The sequence below is a fragment of the Acipenser ruthenus genome, chromosome 19, assembly GCF_902713425.1.
Source record: "Acipenser ruthenus chromosome 19, fAciRut3.2 maternal haplotype, whole genome shotgun sequence".
NCBI classification, from domain to species: Eukaryota; Metazoa; Chordata; class Actinopteri; order Acipenseriformes; family Acipenseridae; genus Acipenser; species Acipenser ruthenus.
The window spans coordinates 19,199,244-19,222,937 of NC_081207.1; the positions used below are offsets into that span (position 1 = coordinate 19,199,244).

At 39.9% G+C, this 23,694-nt stretch overlaps 1 protein-coding gene across 4 annotated transcripts in view; it reads left to right on the forward strand.

Moving 5' to 3' along the window:
• LOC117424373 (zinc finger CCHC domain-containing protein 14-like) overlaps positions 1 to 23,694 on the forward strand; it is a 76,151-nt gene that overhangs the window by 40,550 nt on the left and 11,907 nt on the right. For 3 of the 4 annotated variants that reach the window (XM_058992564.1, XM_058992566.1, XM_058992567.1), the window contains exons 3-9: positions 1,538 to 1,611; positions 13,677 to 13,748; positions 14,366 to 14,478; positions 14,997 to 15,091; positions 15,905 to 15,953; positions 18,670 to 18,925; positions 20,056 to 20,144. In XM_058992564.1, the coding sequence (XP_058848547.1) occupies positions 1,538 to 1,611; positions 13,677 to 13,748; positions 14,366 to 14,478; positions 14,997 to 15,091; positions 15,905 to 15,953; positions 18,670 to 18,925; positions 20,056 to 20,144 (748 nt within the window). The remainder of the gene's footprint in view (positions 1 to 1,537; positions 1,612 to 13,676; positions 13,749 to 14,365; positions 14,479 to 14,996; positions 15,092 to 15,904; positions 15,954 to 18,669; positions 18,926 to 20,055; positions 20,145 to 23,694) is intronic. The other variant, XM_058992565.1, reaches the window with a different exon arrangement.

Genomic DNA, 23,694 nt, shown 5'->3' on the forward strand with positions numbered 1-23,694 from the left:
CAGCAGGCGAGCAGCGGAGTTCTGGATGAGCTGGAGCGGACAGGTGGCGGACGCAGGGAGGCCAGCCAGGAGGGAGTTGCAGTAGTCTAGGTGGGAGAGTACCAGGGCCTGTACCAGGAACAGGGTCGCATAGTTGGTGAGGAAGGGTCGGATTCTTCGTATGTTGCTCAGGAAGAATCGGCAAGTGTGTGCCGGAGTGGAGATGTGCTGGGAATAAGAGAGGCAGGGGTCCAGGGTGACTGAGGTTCTTAGCTGAGGAAGAGGGAGAGAGTGTGGTAGATTCCAGAGGAACGGAGATAGAGAGATCAGAGGAGGAGGAGGGAAAGAAAAGGAGGTCAGATTTAGAGAGGTTGATATTTATCCAGGACGACTTACAATTGTTACAAGAGATCAGATTATTTCATTTTATACATTATTTCACATTAGACAGATATCACATTTTTTTACATACAATTACCCATTTATACAGTTGGGTTTTTACTGGAGCAATCTAGGTAAAGAACCTTGCTCAAGGGTACAGCAGCAGCGTCCCCCACCTGGGATTGAACCCACGACCCTCCAGGTCAAGAGTCCAGAGCCCTAACCACTACTCCACACTGCTGCCCCTATATATATATTATATGCAGTCAGGTGAGTGCAGGTTCGCTCCCTGGCTGTGCCAAGCTGACAGTCTTCGCTGGGCATTGCGTGCACATGTGGATTAGGGAGGCAAAATAGCCAAGGACTATTGCTCTTCACCGCACTGCAGCAGCACCTACACTCCAGCTGCCCGGTTAGCTCAAGCGGACACCTACAGCGCTTGTCCTCCAGGGGGCGGTAGCTTGCTTACATCTGCTGTCGAGAAACAAATGGCCACACTAAATGTAAAAAGGAAAAGAAACAATAATTGCAACACAACCCCTCAACCTTTTAAATATATAATTCAAAGTGCTATACAGTACTGAAGATGGTTTCTCTATGACAAAAGGAGAGAAGAGAATTGCACACCAGTGTTTGTAAAATCGATGTTCAAGTTATTATGGCAGTTCTATTACCTTGAACCTTCTATTGTACTTTTTACCTCGAAGCTGAGTAGTTGCACAAGATCTGTTTTCATTGAATAGATTTGATCGACTCACCATCATTGATCGACTGCTCTTTTGCCAGCACAGCGCCTGTGTTCTGAATGAATCCCTTTCTGCTGCACTTAGTTTGCTCCTTATTGGGTCAGGCAGGGTCAGTGTGTTATTATTTCTTGGTCTTGCCTTTTTGTAAAGAATTGTGTTTAGCTGTGTTTGTATTCTGAGTGAACTGAGTTATATACAATCATTTCAAAGTGCAGACAGTTGTTTGACATACAAAAAGGACAAACCGTAAACTCTTGTATATATTGTAAATGTTAGCAATTTAAACAGACCTGGAGAAATTAGTTCTAATGAATGAGGGTGTGTTTCAGCTTAAGTATTAATTCAACATAAAATAAATTATTTAGAAAATTACCAAATACAATTTTTGTAATTATTATTTATTTATTTATTTATTTATTTATTTTTTACAGCAAGCATTGAGGGAATAGAACTAAAAGGATTACCGACCAAAAAGAGTGAAAAAGCAACAGACTGTTCCTCTGAGGTAAGAGCTTTTCACAAAACGTGTGTACCAGTTTAATTAATTGGCTGCCTTATTTCTTTATTCGATAGATTCCTTGGCATTACTTACCACAAATTCTAATCCACCCACATTTCAATCCTTTTTCTTTAGTAATTGGATATAGTGGACTTAAATAATTAGCTATATCTTCTTTTTTTTTTTTTTTTTAGTCGTTGCCAATTATTTTTTTATTATTTTTAGACCAATTATTTTTAGGCTCAGCTCACCGCTACCACCCCTGCGCTGACTCGGGAGGGCAAAGATGAACACACGCTGTCCTCCGAAGCGTGTGCCGTCAGCCAACCGTTTTTTTTCACACTGCAGACTCACCATGCAGCCACCCAAGAGCTACAGCGTCGGAGGACAACGCAGCTCAGGGCAGCTTACAGGCAAGCCCGCAGGCGCCCGGACAGACTACAGGGGTCGCTGGTGCGCAGTGAGCCGAGGATACCCTGGCCGACCTAACTCTCCCTCCCCCCGCTCAATTGGCCGCGTGCCACCTCCTGGAAGCTCCTGTCCTCGGTCGGCAAAGGAATAGCCTGGACTCAAACTCGCGACATCCAGACTATAGGGCACATCCTGCTCTCCACGTGGAGCGCCTTTACTGGATGCGCCACTCGGGAGCCCTAATTAGCTATATCTTAAGAACAACTCATCCAAGTTTCATCGCTCTATTGTGAAGAACAACATTACAAAGCCTGTAAAACACAGCACCCTATTTTACATTTCAATTGAAAGCTAAAGGTAATCTAGTAACGTGTTTGCAGAATTTGAATGAATATGAATGAATATGTTTTGCAGAAAAGTCGGCGGATATAGATTTTGTGATCTTAAGTGGCTCACCTTGTAGAAGGTCCTCCACTGGTGTTGGTAGGGAACCACAGGGAGTGCTGTTGCATTGCTGTTTACACTCCTGTCAGTAAGGGAGGAAAATCATTTCACCTCATTGCACCTCTGTGAGCTAGTGGTCAGGTGCACAATGGGTGCAGGCAGACAGAATTGGCTTTTTCGCCAGGGTTCAGTAGCTTGGCAAAATGTGTTTAGGTTTGGCAGGTGAAAAGAGCCTCATCTGCGTTGCAGCAATTCGAATAGCGTTTTTTCACCCCTTCAAACAGACTTGTGGCATGGAAACCTCATTAGAAACTGCTGTTTGTTTTGACTGTGTTGAAACATTAGTGACAAGGCAACGGGAAGAGGAAATTCCTCTATTATGTAATGTGTTTTGAAATAAAATTCTATTGTAAGCACCAGAGCTGCTGGAAAGACCTTATTATAACTGGAGGGGGTTTAGGATTTTATGACATTTTGGATTTATGGTATAGTAACCTAATAGTTCTATTAGGATTTCTGAACAGGGCGGTGATTCATTGTGCAAATATGTTATTATTCCAGATCTGAGCGAAGCATCCAATATTTATGCAGTAGAGGTTTTATTTAAAGGGACAGTGTCCTGTATTGTTCCTTCTTATCCATGTTGAAACCCCTTTTTTATTTTCCATTTTTCTTCCTGAAAGAAAACAAAGCTTGCAAGTTTGTTTAGTATCTACTGCAAGTTAGCATTAGCAGAGCTACATTATCTGGGTCACAGAACAATGTAGGGGCAAAGTAGATTTGCAGAATATAAACAAATTGTTGATATCAGTTTTCGGATAAAGTGCTGAGATGGATAGTGTAAACGATTGCACTCACTCGGGTTCGTTGCCCCTTTAAAAACACGACCCAGAACACTCAAATTGGATTTTCAGCGCGGTTGCGCAATTTTTTTTAATAACACACAAAAGTAAAACAAAACACACAAAATAAACACCTAGCTCTTCTGAGCATTAACTACACACGCAGGAACCTAACTATCACAGGACGGCTAAGCCGTTTCCCTGTTCCATCAAAACTCAACCACACAGGTTTGCACTGTACCTTTTTCTCGGGACTGCCAGGAAGCAGAGCACTCCTTTCTGCCTCCTTCCATTCAGCAGCCTCGAGCAGACTGCTTGCTCTCCTTTTAAACTCCGCACCTGGGCCTAATTTCCAATAACGCCCAGGTGCGGATGATAATTAATAATAAAACAATTAAACAAAACAATAAAGCAAACAACCAAAACACAGGTACATTCTCTCGCAGGGAGGTTTTAACCCCCTCCCTGCTGTCTCTCACAACCCTCTACGTTACAATAGATACACTATGGGAGAGTGTAGGCCAGACACCAGGGAATTATAAATGAGTGTAAAATTAAACATGAGTGTGGGACACTGCAGTTTTAACTTGCATTTTAAGCACCTTGCAGCATAAACATAACCCATTTATTTATTGTTCCTACAAAAAGAATCGCTTAATGAAAGAGCATTTACTTTCCTGTGATGGTATTTTTTCTTTTTCATGGCATGTGGGAATGTGCTGTTAATGTTAAATCTTAAAAAAAAATTTCATTAAAATAATATTCAGCACAATTGGTATAGTTACGTTATGGGGAAAATAAAGGGCTAGTTTATATTTTATAACAAACTCTGATTGGTTAAACAGCATCACATGACCATATATATATATAGCGCGTATATATAGCTTATACCATGGCTTGCATACTAATGAGCCGCTTCACACTGAATAAATCACTACGCACCACTGCATTCTAAATTCCATGACAAACTGCCATTTTATTTGTTATTAGTTACAAAACCACTAATAACTAAGTGAGTGACATTCCACCTATTTCCTTTAATGTGTTTGGGGATGAAAACAGATAACTGGTACAACACCAACTTGCTGAATGAAGACAGCAGTCCACCTGAAAAAAATAAATAAATAAAATAAGTGAGCCAGAAACTGTCAAGATTAGACACATAACAGTAGATGAGGAACAGCTAAATGAAATAGAAGAAAACAAAGATTGAAAAAACACTAAAAAACAGCATGGGCTGTTAATGTACTTAAAGGCTGTCTTAAAGAAAAAAAATATGGACATTCATTTTAAGGAAATAAGTAAAAAAAAATCTCAACAACATTAAAGGGGATTTTATGCCCGTGCAAGCAGTTCAACTGGGGACCAGTATTCAGTCTCCAGTTTTATAACACTGAGAGCCAGACTAAATTATAATGGAACAATAGTGCCATTATAGTAAGAGTGACAGACAGTTTCTTGTTCAAACCCGATTTTGAGGAGTATGTTTTCTTGACCGTTTCAAAACCGATCGGGACGCCTTTTGGCATGCTTGATGTCACATTCAGACAATTTTTTGCGCTCGAATAACAAAAAAACATCTGCGAGTTTAAATACCTCCTTTGGTAGGCTGGTGGAACTCGTTAACGAGGAGTGCCTTTTTGTGGAACCAACAAAATCGATCAAGTAATTACCGAGATATTTGGACTTTTCTTTGTGCATGTGTGGTTAGTTGCGCACTTCGGTCAAATGTTAGAACGTTCGTCGCCCGTTGATTCTCTGAGCCGAGCTGAGGAGTGATCCCGAGTGTAGAACTGCAGGCCAGAGACCAGCTACGCACTACCTCTCTTTTACAAAGCAAGGGCTGCATTAAAAAACTCAATAATAACCAACTACAAACCTGTAATAAAAAGTAATAGACTTATCAATTGTTTATCCTAGTGTAAGCAGAAATATAAAGCTGAACAACGTATAGCAGCAACACGTGTTTATGGTACGAGATGAACTGCATTTAATGTGTTATTTGTATAATTTAAGAGAATCGGTAACTTATTTGTGTAATTATTATTATTATTATTATTATTATTGTTATTATTTCTTAGCAGACACCCTTATCCAGGGCAACCTGACAATTGTTATAAGAGATTACATTATTTTTACATACAATTACCCATTTATACAGTTGGGTTTTTACTGGAGCAATCTAGGTAAAGTACCTTGCTTAAGGGTACAGCAGCACTTGAGAGACCTTGAGCAAATCTGCCAAGAAGAATGGGCACAAATTGCACCAAGCCAGTGTGCAAAGTTGGTAGAGACTTACCCAAAAAGACTTGCGGCTGTAATTGCTGCCAAAGGTGCTTCCACCAAATATTGAGTTGACGGGTCTGAATACTTATGCAATCAACATATTTCAGTTTTTTTCTCTTTAGTTTTTGCTGACATTTACTGTAACTTATCTTGCCCTTAGAAGTCTTCAGTTTGAGCATTCAAGTTTTGAATAAAATATTAAGTGTGTGTGTGTGTGTGTGTGTGTGTGTGTGTATATATATATATATATATATATATATATATATATATATATATATATATATATATATATATATATATATAAATTTAAGAAAATTGACACTGTAGGCTATAAACAGGAGTCACAGATTACTGTACTGTGCAAGTTATTTGCTATGCAGATGTGCACTCTCCAGTAATAATATTATGTGTGAGTCTGTAGTAGGCCTGATTTTTAAAAAATCAATAAATAAATAAATCCCAGTGAAAAGCTTTCACAGAAGTCACATTTACACAGAATTCTGCATTTGGAGACAATTAAAAAATAAATAAGTAAATAAAAATAACTTCAGTGCATTTCTAAAACTCAGATGTACAAGACTAGCGACCACCTTTTTGTCACCAGCTACCCAATTTCATTTAAGAAAACTTGATATCCCATATGGCACTGTGCTGGTCACATTCAGGTCATAAATGCATTAGCTTCTGTTTACAGTTAAACAGCGATCATGAGCAAATTAAAAAAAAAAGTTTTATCAAACTTTAGGTAGTCAAATGCTGGCAATGCAAATAATGTAGTGCCACGTAGTAGTACAACTGTTGAAATCTAAATTGACAGCACGGAGGCAAATGCGAATGCAGCTTATTTCAATTATACAGTAGTATGCAAAATAAGTGCATTATTAAATGTGAAAAGAAAACATTTCTGGTAAGCTCGTCTTCTATTCTACTTCTACATTTATTTACACTGTGTACTGTTTTCCATGTTAACTTTATATCCTGGTATGTGTGGTTTAGTTCATCTTACATACAAAGCTTAACATGACCAATGGAATAGTCCAATCAATTGTATATTTTTATACTAATATTGCAAATCAAATCAATATTTTTATACTAATATTGCAAATCACATTCTAATTGTTCTAATTATCTTTTACAATTCACATGTCAGTGGTTTTAGTCACAAAGAACAGTGATCTTTCTTAACTTCTAAAGCAGTAGTTCACAATCCTGTTCACGAGGACCCCTTGTGTCTGCTGGTTTTTGTTCCAACTGTGCTCTCAGTTATTTAAATGAACACTCAATTGAACTAACAATTTGGTTTATCACATTTTTAAACTATTCTTCAGCTTATAAGACGTTGGAGATTTCAAGTTCAATTTTAAATCCAGTAATAATTTTCTCCTGTCAGTCATGAAAACTTTTAGAAAAGAAGGTAGACAAGGCCAGACACCCCCCCCCCCGAATTACCGGCCTGGATTCGAAGCTCATGCGGGAAACTGAGGCAGTATCCCGACACCGCGGTCGGATTGGTGCGTAAAGTCTGGTTTGATCTTAAACTTAATCTGGCACGACGTGGACTAGAGGGTGTTCGACAACTAACAAAAACATCTTTTGAGATCGGAAAGCATGAAAGACTCTCACTGTCATGCCTTCCTCAGTGTTATCTGAAACTCCCCCAGACCATCAACATCATTAGCTTGTGCTCAGTCCTCTACTTTCAAGATGCCACTTCCGATGCATAAATTCACAATAAACAGAGATGTGCAATTTATTTTTAAGTGAACAATAAATTAAATGTGGGAATATATTACACTGCTGATGTATACACAATATAAGTTTCTGGTTTTGACACAGCGGTCGGATTAGTGTGTAAAGGGTTGTAGAGTGTGCCACAAATCCTCGACAACCCACCTACACTGGGTAAACCCAGACTCTCCATCCTATCTTGGCCTGGGAAATGGCCTTTACGCACCTCATCCTCACCTCCTGCTTTTGCACCTCATTGACTACCAGCTTCCTCCGTTGAGCTGGGGCTACCTTGTGCCATGTAGCAGGAGCTGAACTGAGACCAAGACCCTCTCTTCCATGCTGAACTTGCCCCATGATATCACCAATTCGAAGGGCAGCCTTTGCATCCTATACAGCTTTCTTTGCTGCCCACTTTCTTCCAGTTTTCAACACAGGTGCTGCCTCCCTTACGCATTTGTCGCGTGACTCTACTAATGTCATTTCCAGTCTGACCTTGGCGCACTTAAACTCCTCGGTTAGAGCGGAGACTGGTAGCTGCAGTATTCCTTTACCATAAAGTCCCACTCTGCTGAGGCAGCGTGGAACTACCAACCATTTCCTAATGTATGAACTGATTAAAGCTTCCAGCTTCTCTACTGTTGTCAAAGAAACCTCGTACACAGTCAGTGGCCACAGCAACCTCGGCAGTAGACCAAACTCAAAGCACCAGAGTTTTAGTTTGCCTGGTAAAGCGCTGCTGTCTATGCTCTTCAACCCTTCCATTGCTTGTTGTCTAACTTCTCCCACACGAACTGTGTCATTTAGATCCCCGTCGTACCATCTCCCAAGACTCTTCACTGGCTTCTCAGACACTGTTGGTATTGCCTCACCATTAATGAAGAATGTTTTATCTACTACTTTACCTTTAATTATAGAGATGCTCCTTGATTTAGTGGGCTTGAATTGCATTCATGCCCATTCAATGTTATTGGTTAATTTGCCCAATAACCGATTAGTGCAGGCTACTGTTGTAGTCATGGTTGTCATGTCATCCATGTATGCTCAAATTGGTGGTAGTCACATTCCAAAAGCCAAGCGCTCTCCTCCCATTACCCATTTTGATGCCCTAATGATTACTTCCATGGTAAAAGCCAGTGGAGAAATGGTGTATCCTGCCATTATTCCAACTTCTAGGCATTGCCATGTAGTGCTGAATTCTGAAGTTGAAAAACTAAATTGCAAATCTCCAAAGTAGGCTTTCACTAAATTTGTTATTGTCATCGGTAATTTGTTATTGCCGCATGGAGCTCCTTCCTCTCTTTTTTAGCTGATTTGAATTGGGACACTTCAGTACAAAAACCTGGAATGCCCGCTTTTTGTACTGAAGTGTCAATGAAGCAAGCCGTTCTTTAATAGGTAAGTTGACAATCTCTGAGCAATAATGCTGAAGAAAATCTTGTCTTCTACGTTTAATAGGGAAATAGGGCGAAACTGACTGATGCTTGTAGAATCTTTTTCTTTAGGTATAAAGACTCCACCTACTCGCTTGGTACAACCTGTTTTTCCCATGCCACTTTCATCAATTTCCACAGGATTCGTAGAACTCCTGAAGCACTTTTGTACACTCTGTACAGAACTCCATTAGGCCTTGGAGATGATGAAGCCCTTGCTTTTTTCACAGCTCGCTCTACTTCTTTCCACTTCGGTGCACAGTCCTCCACTTGGTATTCTGGTGGATTGATAAGTGGGATGTCTGAAGGAATTGACATAGGCTCCTGCCTTTTTGAATCTGTATGTGTTTCCTCCAAATATCTCTCCATGCTTTTAGTGTGCCATTCTTCTCACTGGAGAATAACAAATTTGAATGGGTCTTTATAAAAGTTAGTTCTCGCACGCTGCTTCTTTTTGTAGCGTTTACATAGGCGCTCAGCTCTGCACAATGTTGCAAGCTTATCTTTTATGACCCTTTGTAAGAGATTGAGTCCCTCCTTCTGACTTTGTTCTGCTCTTCTCCATTGCTTCCTCAGCTGTCTCCTTTCTCTAACTAAGCATTCAATCTCCTGCTACCGTCTAGACTTTCCAGGAATAGTTTATACTTTTTCCTTTCTTTTTTCAACTCCAAACCTCTCGCTTCCATATGCGTAGATGATGTCCCCAAATTTATCCATCTTCTTTTCAACTGTTCCACTTAACCTTTCCAACGCAAAGCAGAGATCTGTGTTTACTGTGTCCCACAAGGTTTTCTCACAAGCTCTTGGCCATTTAACTCCAGGTTTGTGCCCATTGAGATTCTTTTCTCTCTTATGCTTGTTTGTCTGACCGGGTTCACAAGGATCATTAGGTTCATCACTAACTGTATCCATGCAAGTCCTCCTCACGTCTATGACAGGGGTGCTGATATCCTGCGAACTGTGGTTTGCTTCCTGTCGCTGGATTTCATTGGACTGACTTGACTGACTTTGTAAGAAGTACTGATCAATGCGAGGCCCTTGTCCCTTCTCTCTCAAGCATTTCATTCTCCCTTGATGAATCTTCAAACCCCCGTTGTCGTCTTGCTCCAGCCGCAGACACAAACCTGGAGTTCCATGTCTTTGCTGTAATTACTATCTGATTTGTAACTAACACATGTAATAAAATGTTCTACAGCATGAAGAGTATTATTAGCTGATAATACAGACATCTTATTACTAGATTTAATGTACATTAAATTAATAAATATAGTACTGTGGCAAAGTGGTTTGCAGTGTAGAGGTGATGCAGTGCTCAGTAATAACAATCCAACAACAGTTCAATGGTAAAAAACTAAGCTTTAGTATTTGTTTAAATAATAATAAAGGCTATACACAGTGATGTGTAAAGCCAGTAAAAACCACAGGTTTCGGTCCCGAAATAATAACCGTAATAACACGAACAAGACACACACAAATATGGTCACAAGTCCAGAGTGAGTGCTATTAGTGTAAGTGGTGAATTACAAGTTTAAACATGCACAATGGTGAAGTGTAGTCTGGGTTTGTTTGCTGGCTGTTTAGCTACAGCTCCCAGAGTTTAGCTTTCTATATAAGTGACAAAAGTTTAATAGAGAGACAAAACAAAACACAAAAACTCACGGTTTCTTTTTACAACAGTACGTCTTTCCGTAATCATAACAAAGGAACAGATTGCTTGGCCACATCCCTTGATATACCTTCAGTCACGCCCCCTTCGGTAGCGAGTGCAATGATGTATTCTTCAATCCATGACTGACGCATCGCCTACCGCATTAAGGCGATGACTTCTGGTATTGTGACTCCGCCCCCTTTCTGGATGGCCAACTTACGACTGACCCTGGAATGAACTGCCAAAACATCCAGGCCGGGGCACACTGTTCCTGTTATACAGCGCTCTCACAGGTTGGGAGGGAGATTGTTGACTAGGATTAATTCGCTTTCTGTCACATATCCTACCGAAGGAACACTCGGCTGAATCTACTTTCACCACATTTTGGTGATCTTTCCCTGCACGGTGTGTCATCAAATACATGGTTTGCAGCACCAGATACCACGACTTAACCAGATGTTGCAATCCTGCATCGTGCTTAACCACTTGAGTGGGGCGTGGTCAGTGACGAGATTGAATGAATGTCCCAATAGGTAGTAGCGTAAGGTCTGATTGGCCCATTTAATGGCCAGACATTCCTTTTCAATGTTGGAGTAGTTACGCTCCCTGGAGTACATTTTTTTACTGATGTAGAGGATGGGGTGTTCTACTCCGTCGACCTGCTGGGACAAGACTGCCTCCAGACCAACATCCGAAACGTCACTGTGGAGGATGAATTCCTTATCAAAATCTGGTGTGATAAGGGTAGGGGCTTGGCAGAGTCTCTGCTTAATGGTATCAAACGCCCCTTACATTCACCTGCCCATGTCCCGTAATAAATCCCAAATGTTGAGTCTCTAATTTGGCAAATGCACATTTAATCAAGTTGGCTGTCAGCCGGGCTACCCACAGACTGCAGGACGGCCGTGAGCCTAGCCATATGCTTTCGCCAGGTGGAGCTGTAAATAACCACATCGTCAATATACGCTGCTGCATACTCGCGATGTGGGCGTAAGACCTGGTCCATTAGTCTCTGAAAGGCAGCGGGCGCACCATGTAGCCCAAGCGACATGGTTATGAAATTAAACAGACCATCAGGGGTAGAAAATGCAGTTTTCTCTTGTGAACTGTGGGTTAAGGGGATCTGCCAGTATCCCTTCGTCAGGCCCAAAGTTGAGATGAACCTTGCTGTTCCCAGTCTGTTGAGAAGCTCATCAACCCAAGGCATGGGGTAGGCATCGAACTTGGCAATAGTTTTTACCTTACGGAAATCAACGCAGCAGAGATTGGTGCCGTCCTTTTTGGTGACTATCACAATTGGACTGCACTATTTGCTCCTAGAAGGCTCAATCACCCCAAGTTCGAGCACCGCCCGCACCTCTTCACTAACGCCACTTCGTCGACTTTCCGGGATCCGGTATGGTCTCTCTCGAACTGTGATATCTGGGGGAGTGATAATGGCATGCTCAACAAGGTTAGTTTTGTCAGGCACATCAGAAAAAAAACATCCTTGATCCCTCGAGTTAACTCACACGGATCTCTTTTCTGATCTGGAAGTAACTGTTCCCTTAGTCGAGTGCTAGGGGCCTCTATACAGGGTCCAAAATCATCCTCTACCTCGCCTGGGGCTATAAATAAGGCCTCCCGTGACTGCCATGGCTTCAATAAATTTTCTTGGTAAATTTCCCGCTCATTGCGGTGATCGGGCTGTCTAATTTCATAATTCACCTTCCCTGTAGCCCGAATCACCTCATATGGCCCCTGCCATTTAGCACAGTTTGGATTCCGAAGTGGTAAGAAGAAACAGTATCTTGTCTCCTGGTCGAAAGGTCCAAATGCGTGCATTTTGATTGTACTGCTGCTGTTGGCGGTGCTGAGCCGATTTTAGATTGTCCTGGGCCAAATGACCGACCAAATCTAGATGATCTCTGAGTAGGAGCACATGCTTCACTACATTTTTGGACAAGCCTTTGTGCTCTTCCCACCCCTCTATCAACAGATCGAGGATGCTCAGTGCGAAAAGGAGACAGGGGAGAAGCGTTGCCCAATGTTTCTGCTCTTGGTTCACAAACAGTCTCAACATCTGCTTTTAGTGTCTGATTTAAAACGTTCCACTAAACCGTCCGTCTGTGGATGATAAACAGATGTCTATCATCTTATACACTTGCTGTAACGTTTGAGACAAGAAGTTAGTTCCACTCTAGACATAATCTGCACTAATTCCTTGGCTATTGCAGCTGCACTAGTAGACCTCAATGGAACTGCCTATATATGCGTATATCCGGAATCAGAAGGTAGCAAAGGGCCTACAATGTCCATTGCAATGCGTTCAAAGGGAGTGGAAGTTATTGGCAGTGGGACCAAACGGGCAGGGGCGCACTCGACCTGGCGCTACTCTCTAGCATTCTGGGCATGTGGCTACATATTTCGTCACTTCCTTATGAAGTCCTACCTAATAAAATCTGGCCAATATGCGTTCCCTAGTTTTATTAGCTCTCAGGTGTCCGGCAAAAGGGATATCATGCGTCAGCCTCATGACCGCAGGCTGATAAGACTGGGGAACCATCAATTGTGTTACAGGCTGTCCTGTGCCTGTGGCATGGTTCACCCTATATAATAATTGCCCCTGATAATGAAGTGTGGATACAGTAGCGTCCCAGCACCTTCAACATCCTTACCTTCAATATACCAGACCTGTCCCCAAACGTGCACCAGTGTGGGGTCGTTGTGTTGGTCCCACACTAGGTCCGCGCTTTGATCCCACATGCCTGGTATATTGAGAGGGGTGGGAGTAACATCTGCCCTGGATGGCCCAGCAACCTCGCTCTCTCGGTCATACTGCGTACCAGCTCCCTTTGAATGGCGTCTGATACCAGCTGAGCTCTCTCCCACCAGGCCCCAACCTCATCTCATTGATGCACCTTCCCATTTTTCGTTCTGTCTCTCTTTCTTTGATTTTCTAGGACGAAAAAGAGAAGAAAACAAGTCAGCTTGTAGGGGGAAAATCTCACCAATCGTTTCCCCTTGTTTTTCTGCCACGTTTACGTGGACGGTTGGGACTGCCTTTTTAATTAATTGTTTGTACTCTGGCCAGTCCCGGCCCAGAATTACTTTGATTTTTTTCTAAGTTCATATTTTTTTTTAGCAGCAGTGTCCATATGTGAAACTTTCTCCTTGATTGCCTGGTTTAGTGATCATGAGTAGAACTGATTGGAAAGCTGTCTCGGTATATTGTCATGTTTGCACCACTTTGCTATAATTAGAGTTTGATTTTGCTCTTCTTGGTGTTTTTATTTTTAGGTCTTGTGGTCGGATTCCACAGTAACAAAAGTAACCAAAGCTCATAAAGAACTTACAGAATTTGTCTCAAAGGTAAAAGACACGTGAGAGCTAATAAACAGTCCTGCTTATTAACCTGAAGTAATTTTTCTTAAACATACTTACTAAAAAAAAAAAAAAAAAAAAACACTCACAATTGAGTGGAAAGCAGCAGTAATTATTTTAAAGTGTCTCCAATATAACAGTTCTGCTGGTGCTTCAACAGGTCACATACTTCACTTTAAAAGTGAGACAGGGAAAAAAATACATAAATGTTTAGAAAATATTCTATTAAGTGCTGTTTTCTGCAGCACACAGACAGCAGCTGTCTCAGATCATTCCATGTTAAGGGGGAAATTGTGACCAACCTGATTTAGAATTAACTTTTTTGGAAAAAAAGCTATTTTAGCAGAAGCACTAGAGAGTGTAACATTTCCCTCTGCAACAACAGTGGCAAATCCCCTGAGGAACACTGACCATATCTCCTAAAATGTTGGGAATGGAGACTGGGTTAATGCAGTATTGGAGGTGTCATATGCATAGGTAGAAATGCCTATTGTGCTTCACCATTCCACAGAAAGAGGTTAACATATTCAACACCAGTAAGCATTTCATTGATTAGCTGATGTTGCTGTTCTTAATATTCTGCTCTGCCTGCTGTTCTGTTTTAGGTTTCCCAGCTTTTCCCAGATGAAGCTGTAGGGCAGTTCATTCCACTCCCAGCTGGCCTCGACTCTGCTTACCTGGAGGAGAGGAACCACACAGACCTGGAGCCGGACCCCAGGTAACAGGAGAACCAGGAGTCTGCTGCTTGGCCAACATCGCCAATGCCTAAACACATATGTTTGAGATTAGGGTTTACATGTAAAAGCATTCTGTTTGTGGTGTTTTAAAAACACTTTTCCAACCAATTGCATTGCTTTTTCCATGACTGAAACATGAAAGCGCAAGTTTTTTCAAGTAATGCAATTTGTTTTTCAATTTTATAATTGCTTTTGCTTGTGCTTGATTTGATGCAGAATATATTTGCATCAGTTTGCAGTTCTGTAAATTTCCAAAAAGCAATCATGTGCGTATAACTAAGCATACAATGAATAAAGGATATGCTAGTTTTTTCATGATACAGATGGCCCTAATTTTGTATTTGCAGCAGTGGTGAGGGATGTATGTAACTAACATGTTTAATTTGTAACCTGAGCCTATTTATATCCAGGCCTACAAGGATAAAAGGCATGAGAGGTTTGTGAATTAGCCCACTGCGCCGCCCAGCACACTAATCATTTTATTTCTAATTCACTGCAGGTACCTGGCCTCTCTACCTTCCCATGTGTTGAAAAATTACCAAGTCAAGCAATTCTTCAGCCCTTTTTCAGTAACTCAGAACGTTCAAAACTTGAGTAAGTTGTTAAAAAAAAAAAAAAAAAAAAAAAAAAGCATTTTGATTGATGTAGTCACATTTCAGTGTACATGCCTTTTGAAAAACATATTGAACTGATGCCCTGTTCAACAGCCCAGAAAGATTTGAGGCTTGATGTTTGGTGTTTGATAATTGCGTGTGTCTGGTACATTTCTATTTTGGGCTCTGTCATTCTAGACTGTATCATGCCACAGCTATGCAAAAGAGTATTTGATTACTGTTGAAATCTAGTGGCAGGTTTATTGCGAGAGTGTTCACGTGCATGTTTGTGTGGGCGTGGATGTGTAGTAGTATTCAGCCTTATTTAAACTTTAACATGATAACATTTAGTTATTTATATCCATTAGTCACTGATGTGATGTTTACTATTACAGCCTTATGGGAAGGATATGTTTCCCCAGCATTAGTTCAGTTAGACTAGAAGAAGGTCTTAGTGGTAAAATTCAAAGGACAGGTGTTCATTATTAATTCTCAAGTATGGTATATTTAAAAAATGTTCAGGCAAGAACATTTTTTACAGAATATTAAATCTTTTGAGTGATTGTTTTTAAAAACAATCACACAATAGATTTAATATTCTGTAATTCTGAACTTTTGGTAGTTCATTTAAGCTATTTTTCTGCTTCCAGTTTGAAATGATTAAAACCCTATTTATATTTATTTGAAAGCTAGGATGAACAAAGGCAAGGTAGTTTGTAATTAGTTCATCCTAGCTTTCAAAAGTCCTAAAGTGTACATGAACACCAAACATTTCAGTGCAGTGGGTTAATGTCAATACTTTGTCCTTCTTCAGATCCTGTCTGTACCTCCCAGCACAAAGTCACCCCTAGTACTGCTGTAAGGTAAGGACATGTTTCATATCAGTTTATATAATGAGCATCAAAAGAAATGTATCACTTATATTTGAGCATCACAAAGTTGCTGCTGAAATGATCTGTCGATCTTGGGCAGGTGTGGACTGTCATTGACAGAGTGTGTCTGGTTATACCGTCTCACCAGGTTTGAAATTGCTGGCTGTGAGCACCCAAGACAGCTCATTATGCATATATATATATACACAGTGTATATGTGTGTGTATGTATGTATGTATGTATGTATGTATGTATGTATGTGTGTGTGTATATGTATGTGTGTGTGTGTATTTTTATATATATATATATATATATATATATATATATATATATATATATATATATATACAGTACTGTGCAAAAGTTTTAGGCAGGTGTGAAAAAATGCTGTAAAGTAAGAATGCTTTCAAAAATAGACATGTTAATAGATTATATTTATCAATTAACTAAATGCAAAGTGAGTGAACAGAAGAAAAATTTAAATCAAATCCATATTTGGTGTGACCACCCTTTGCCTTCAAAACAGCATCAATTCTTCTAGTTACACTTGCACAAAGTCAGGGATTTTGTAGGCATATAGTCAGGTGTATGATTAAACAATTATACCAAACAGGTGCTAATGATCATCAATTCAATATGTAGGTTGAAACACAATCATTAACTGAAACAGAAACAGCTGTGTAGGAGGAATAAAACTGGGAGAGGAACAGCCAAACTCAGTGTGGCAAAGTGCCCCGCCCCTGTGTGCATTTGTGTGTTCTGTGTTGTATGTTGCGTGCGTGTGTTAATGTTGCTGTATAGTCATTGGTACACGGGATATAAACAGGTCTGTGTTTCACGTGTATTTAAAAAGTGTAGATTTGTATTTAGGCACGAGGAGAGCACAAATCACTTCACGTGCTGGTTAAATATAATATGTGAACACAGGGTTTCACGTAATGAATTCACGTGCTGGGATTCAAGTGAGTAATTAATTAGTAATTGAATCCCAGCACAACAGTATATATAGAGACACGTAGCATGCAGTCGGGGTTGGGTGTTCGGAAGAGGAGAACGGGTGAGAGAGAAAGGAGTAATTAGAAGTAAAGATCGTAAATATAAGTGTTTGTTCTCACCGTGTTTGTTTGTCTGTCCGTGCACCGTTTGTTTAGTGTTAGTCCGTTTTGTATGTCTGTTTATTTTGGCGCAAGTGCCGTGTCCTGTTTTGTATTCCGTTGTTTAAACCTTTTATTTTGTTAATAAACGCTGAGTGCAGCCATTGCACTCAGCTCATCATCACCACCGTCTCTGTCTGTGTTTGAATTCCTTTCTGGTCTGACGCAACCCACTCTGGCCGTCTTTGTGACACTCAGCTAACAAGGTGAGGTTGCTGAAGACAGTTTACTGTCAAAAGTCATACACCATGGCAAGACTGAGCACAGCAACAAGACACAAGGTAGTTTTACTGCATCAGCAAGGTCTCTCCCAGGCAGAAATTTCAAGGCAGACAGGGGTTTCCAGTTGTGCTGTCCAAGCTCTTTTGAAGAAGCACAAAGAAACGGGCAATGTTGAGGACCGTAGACGCAGTGGTCAGCCAAGGAAACTTACTGCAGCAGATGAAAGACACATCATGCTTACTTCCCTTCGCAATCGGAAGATGTCCAGCAGTGCCATCAGCTCAGAATTGGCAGAAAACAGTGGGACCCTGGTACACCCATCGACTGTCCGGAGAAGTCTGGTCAGAAGTGGCCTTCATGGAAGACTTGCGGCCAAAAAGCCATACCTCCGACGTGGAAACAAGGCCAAGTGACTCAACTATGCACGAAAACACAGGAACTGGGGTGCAGAAAAATCGCAGCAGGTGCTCTGGGCTGATGAGTCAAAATTTGAAATATTTGGCTGTAGCAGAAGGCAGTTTGTTCGCCGAAGGGCTGGACAGCAGTACACGAATGAGTGTCTGCAGGCAACAGTGAAGCATGGTGGAGGTTCCTTGCAAGTTTGGGGCTGCATTTCTGCAAATGGAGTTGGGGATTTGGTCAGAATTAATGGTCTCCTCAATGCTGAGAAGTACAGGCAGATACTTATCCATCATGCAATACCATCAGGGAGGCATCTGATTGGCCCCAAATTTATTGTGCAGCATGACAAGAACCCCAAACATACAGCGAAAGTCATTAAGAACTATCTTCAGCGTAAAGAAGAACAAGGAGTCCTGGAAGTGATGGTATGGCCCCCACAGAGCCCTGATCTCAACATCGAGTCTGTCTGGGATTACATGAAGAGAGAGAAGCAACTGAGGCTGCCTAAATCCACAGAAGCTGTGGTTAGTTCTCCAAGATGTTTGGGCCAACCTACCTGCCGAGTTCTTTCAAAAACTGTGTGCAAGTGTACCTAGAAGAATTGATGCTGTTTTGAAGGCAAAGGGTGGTCACACCAAATATTGATTTGATGTAGATTTTTCTTCTGTTCACTCACTTTGCATTTTGTTAATTGATAAGTATAAACTATTAACATGTCTATTTCTGAAAGCATTCTTACTTTACAGCATTTTTTCACACCTGCCTAAAACTTTTGCACAGTACTGTGTGTGTGTGTGTGTGTGTGTATATATATATATATATATATATATATATATATATATATATAACTACTACTAATAACTGTGGCTTATGCAACTACCTGGTATTCATCTGTTTTACACTGACAACATTTTTTGTTTGTTTTTCAGGCCAATTTGTGGTGTAGCCAGCATACAGTCCACACATTGCAGCAGCAGCAGCAGCACACTGCAATCCTCTCCTCCCTCCTTCACGACGCCTTTTCCTCCATCCCAGACCGTTGAGAACGTATCCGCCTTGATTACAACAAACACGACTTCCCCAGTCTTGCAGCCAAGCCAGGAACAGAATGGGATTCTCGACTGGCTTCGCAAACTGCGCTTGCACAAGTACTACCCCGTGTTCAAACAGCTCACCATGGAAAAGGTAGGGCAGCTTGGACAGAAATGTGCCAAATATTTGTGTGCATCATTCTTGCTCAAGATCAAATGTTTTTCAAGTACAAAACCATTACACTATTGGTTTGTGTCCAACATTTGGTAAACACCGCATACAGCTTTCATTAAAATGGTACTCTTGAATCACAGCAGAAAGCTACAGATTAAGGAAAAACAGGTTAAAGAGGTCAGTGTTTTTTTGTTTTTTTAATGGAGAAAACTCTGAAGTGTAAAATGGGAGTACTTCATTAAGTTAAACACCCTTAATTGTGCTTTTTCACCAACAAACTCTGCTTGACTCCTTATCTTTCATGTGAGCAGTTTATTTATGGGAGAATTTGTGCATGAGTTTATACCAAATGGCCATCCACCAGAATATTAAACTGGATCATGTTTGTAAATTTAATTCATGTAAGCACAGTGAATAGAAATGATTGTGAATATAGGGCAAGTTTTAATGCTATTTGTTCACTTCAATATTTAGTATATATTAAAATACTTAACTGGAGTGTATCAATCACAGATATGCTGGTGACACTTTAGTTTAGGGTTGTAAGTGGTTATATACATGAATCTTTTAATAATATGTAGCATTCTTATAAAATGGTATAGCAGAAAATGTGGGCAAAGTGTATTAGTAATAGTGGAATCATAATGTGTAAGTGTAATAACTTAATTGATCAAACAGCTTGAAACTACTTTGAATGGATAGTTAAACTAAAGTGTTTTAGATATATTCAAGTCAAATGGATTAACATTCTGGCATAGCGGCCTTCAGTAGAGAGTGTAAATGTTTTTTTCTGATTGACTTTAATAAAACATATGTGCTAAGTTTGATACATTTTCCATGTATTGTTAAAGCTCTTGGGTGCTGCTCAATGTTTACACTTCAATGCTTGTCATTTAGAAGAGGATTTTTTTTTGTGGGGGGGGGGGGCTCATTTAATGGTCTAAACAGTAATGGATCCAAATACCGCCATTCCTAAATGTTTTTGCCTGATTTATTGATCCTTTTCAGAAACATCACAAAATACAATATTGTAAGAGTGAGATATACAGTATGTTAGACCATTTTATCAGCTAGTCTAAATTAATGAATTGCTTGTTTTCTCAAAACAGTTTTTGGCACTCACAGAAGAAGACCTAAATAAATATGATCTCACCCAAGGAGCAAAGAAAAAATTAAAAACCCAGCTGGAACTTCAAAAGTAAGTGTTAATAAGATTTGTAATCCACTCTGTTGTCAGGTCTTGATGAAGTGCTGCATGTCCAATGAATTATTATATTTCTGGGTTGTAACGCAAAATGTGTACCCATGACTATCATGAAACTGCCATACTGTATAACTAATGGCCACTTTTATCAGTTTCATTGCATTTCTTATCGGTGAAATCACACTGCATTTATTAAGCCATGCTCAAAACCTTAGTGATTTACTAGGAATTACAATACTGAGATCCCACAATGCAAAAATAAATCTTTTTTTATCTCATTTTTATTTTTGTATTTATTTATTTTTTTGTCATATAAAATGCTTCGCTTCAATGGGCTTTAATTATTACCATTTGTCTAAGTCTAGTTGTAAAGGTTTACAAATATTTTTTCTTAGGTTTGGACTTATGACAGTAAGACAATTCATTTAAACTTATTTATTGCAAGGTAAATAGGTCGAACAGCACTGTTCTTGTACTTTCATCAATGTTACATTTTTTCTAATTTTTAATACCTTTTTTTCATAAAAACAAGTATGAGACAGTTTCAAATTACTTTTACCAAGACCCTGCTGTATAAAAACAGATAGTTTCACCGTATTTTGGCACATTGCTAATAAGGAAATTCCTATCCAGCAGTCTCACTGGTGTATAAAGCCATATCTACTGGACACGAGCGAATAATTTAGAAGTCACTGCAGTCAAAAAGTGAGTTTTGTGGTGATTCAGCAAACAAACAAAATATTATCGAGGTCTTACTATTCTATTTGTTGTAAAACAAAGCCAGCAATACATTTGTATTCTATGTGACACATCCCAACATTACCAAGCTCATAGTTTTGAAGATTATGAGCCATACCTGTTCACTGGAGTGTTTTAAAAGGAAAAACTAAATAAAAGTGTTGCGTCTTGTCATGGTACATTACCTTGTTCTGTGTATAATTATTCATAAGTAAATTAAGTCAGAGACGGCTCAAACACTCACCCATGATCTGATGCGTCACAGCGTTTATGATAAAGTAGAAAAATAGATTTGCAGAACGACATCGGTAGTAATACAAGATAATGGTGATTTGCGCATAATAACATGGATGATGATAATAATAATAGTAATAATAATAATAATAATAATAAGAGGAGGAGGAGGAGATGTACCGGTGTCCCAGGAAATAAGTTGATCGGGAAATAAGTTGAAATATTAGCCTAACAAAAATGCATAATTTAAAATGACACTAGTACGTATAATTTACATTAACATGTAGATTGGATATATTTAACAGTGTTACGCTAGATAAGGGAATGTGAATATCGCTGTAATATACAGTGCCTTGCATAAGTATTCACCACCTTTGGACTTTTCCACATTTTGTAGTGTTACAACCTGGAATTAAAATGGATTTAATTGGGATTTTTACCATTTAATTTACACAACATACTTGACACTTTGAAGGTGCAAAATATTTTTTATTGTGACACAAAAAAAAAGACATTTGTTGGTTGCATAAGTATTCACCCCCCTGAGTCAATACTTGGTAGAAGCACCTTTGGCAGCAATTACAGCTGTGAGTCTTTTTGGGTAAGTCTCTACCAGCTTTGCACATCTGGATCCTGCAATTTTTGCCCATTCTTCTTGGCAAAATTGCTCAAGCTCTGTCAAGTTGGATGGGGACCGTTGGTGAACAGCAATTTTCAAGTCTTGCCACAGATTCTCAATCGGATTGAGGTCTGGGCTTTGACTGGGCCATTCTAAGACATTCAGGTTCTTGTTTTTAAACCACTCCAGTGTAGCTTTGGCTGTGTGTTTATGGTCATTGTCCTGCTGGAAGGTGAACCTCCGTCCCAGTCCCAGGTCTCTTGCAGACTGAAACAGGTTTTCCTCTAGAATTTCCCTGTATTTGGCTCCATCCATCTTGCCCTCAATCCTGACCAGTTTCCCAGTCCCTGCCGATGAAAAGCATCCCCATAACATGATGCTGCCACCACCATGCTTCACCGTGGGGATGGTGTTCTCAGGGTGATGAGCAGTGTTGGCTTTGCGCCACACATAGCGTTTTGTGCTAAGGCCAAAAAGTTCAGTTTTGGTCTCATCAGACCAGAGAACCTTTTTCCACATGTTTGCTGTGTCTCCCACATGCCTTTTGACAAAGTCCAAACAGGATTTGATATGGGTTTTTTTCAGCAATGGCTTTCTTCTCGCCACTCTTCCATAAAGACCAGCTTTGTGGAGCGTCCGGATTATAGTTGTCCCATGGACGGTTTCTCCCATCTCAGCTGTGGATCTCTCCAGCTCCTTCAGAGTTACCATTGGCCTTGTGCTTGCTTCTCTGACTAATGCCCTCCTTACCTGGTCACTGAGTTTTGGTGGACGGCCTTCTCTAGGCAGAGTTGCGGTTGTGCCATATTCTTTCCATTTTTTAATAATGGATTTATCGGTGTTCCGGGGGATGTTCAAAGTTTGGGATATTTTTTTATAACCCAACCCTGATTGGTGCTTCTCCAGAACTTTATCCCGGACTTGTTTTGATAGCTGCTTGGTCTTCATGATGCTGTTTGTTTAGATGTGCTCTCTAACAAACTCTGGGGCCTTCCAGAAATAGGTGTATTTAATCTGAGATCATGTGACACTTTAATTGCTCCCAGGTGGACTCCATTCAACTAATTATGTGACTTCTGAAGGCAATTGGTTGCACCAGAGCTTATTTAGGGGTGTCACAGCAAAGGGGGTGAATACTTATGCAATCAAGACTTTTTTCAGTTTTTTATTTGTAAATAATTTTGAAAAATATGTAGATTTTTTTCCACACTTCGACATTATGTGACCATGTATTTCAATTACAAGTTTGGGAAGAAACCATTAAAAACTAAAGAGTTAACGTCTTTGCTAAACCATGGTAAATATTTGTGGTTCAATACCAACCTGACACAATTCCTTTCTAAAAAAAACTTTCGGCTGGCTATTTGTGGTTAATTTTCTTCACACTACCAATTTAAAAACCACAACCCTAAACCTATAACCTTTTATAAACATACAATTGTATGTGTAGTGTACTGAATATACTTTTTTTTTTTTTTTTTTTTTTAAACTAGCAGCGGTAGGCCTACGCCTGAACTGTAATAAGGTTACAGCCATACTAATATTAAAATGTATAAAATACGACTTGCCCTGCTAATAATATTATGGATGCAGCATGTCATTATATTACTGAAACATTTTAATTTCGATTAAAGATTGACAACATTTTGACATTTTAAAATCATTTAATATATAAATAAATCTCCGCGATCACAGATAAACTACATCAGATTGACATCGATGTTCTAGAAACATAAAAAGACTGAGGTTTAAAACAGTTTACCATAGAAACAGTCATCAATCACACATTTTAAAGTTCATATGAAAAGACAGTGCCATGAACACGCACCAACATACACAGTCTAGTAAATAAAACTGCCAGATAAAAATAAAAAGCCATGCAGTGAACCTCCCCTTTAATTTAGTAATGTCCAATAGGAATGCATGGGCGGGGTCATGTGTTTCTTTCCAGTC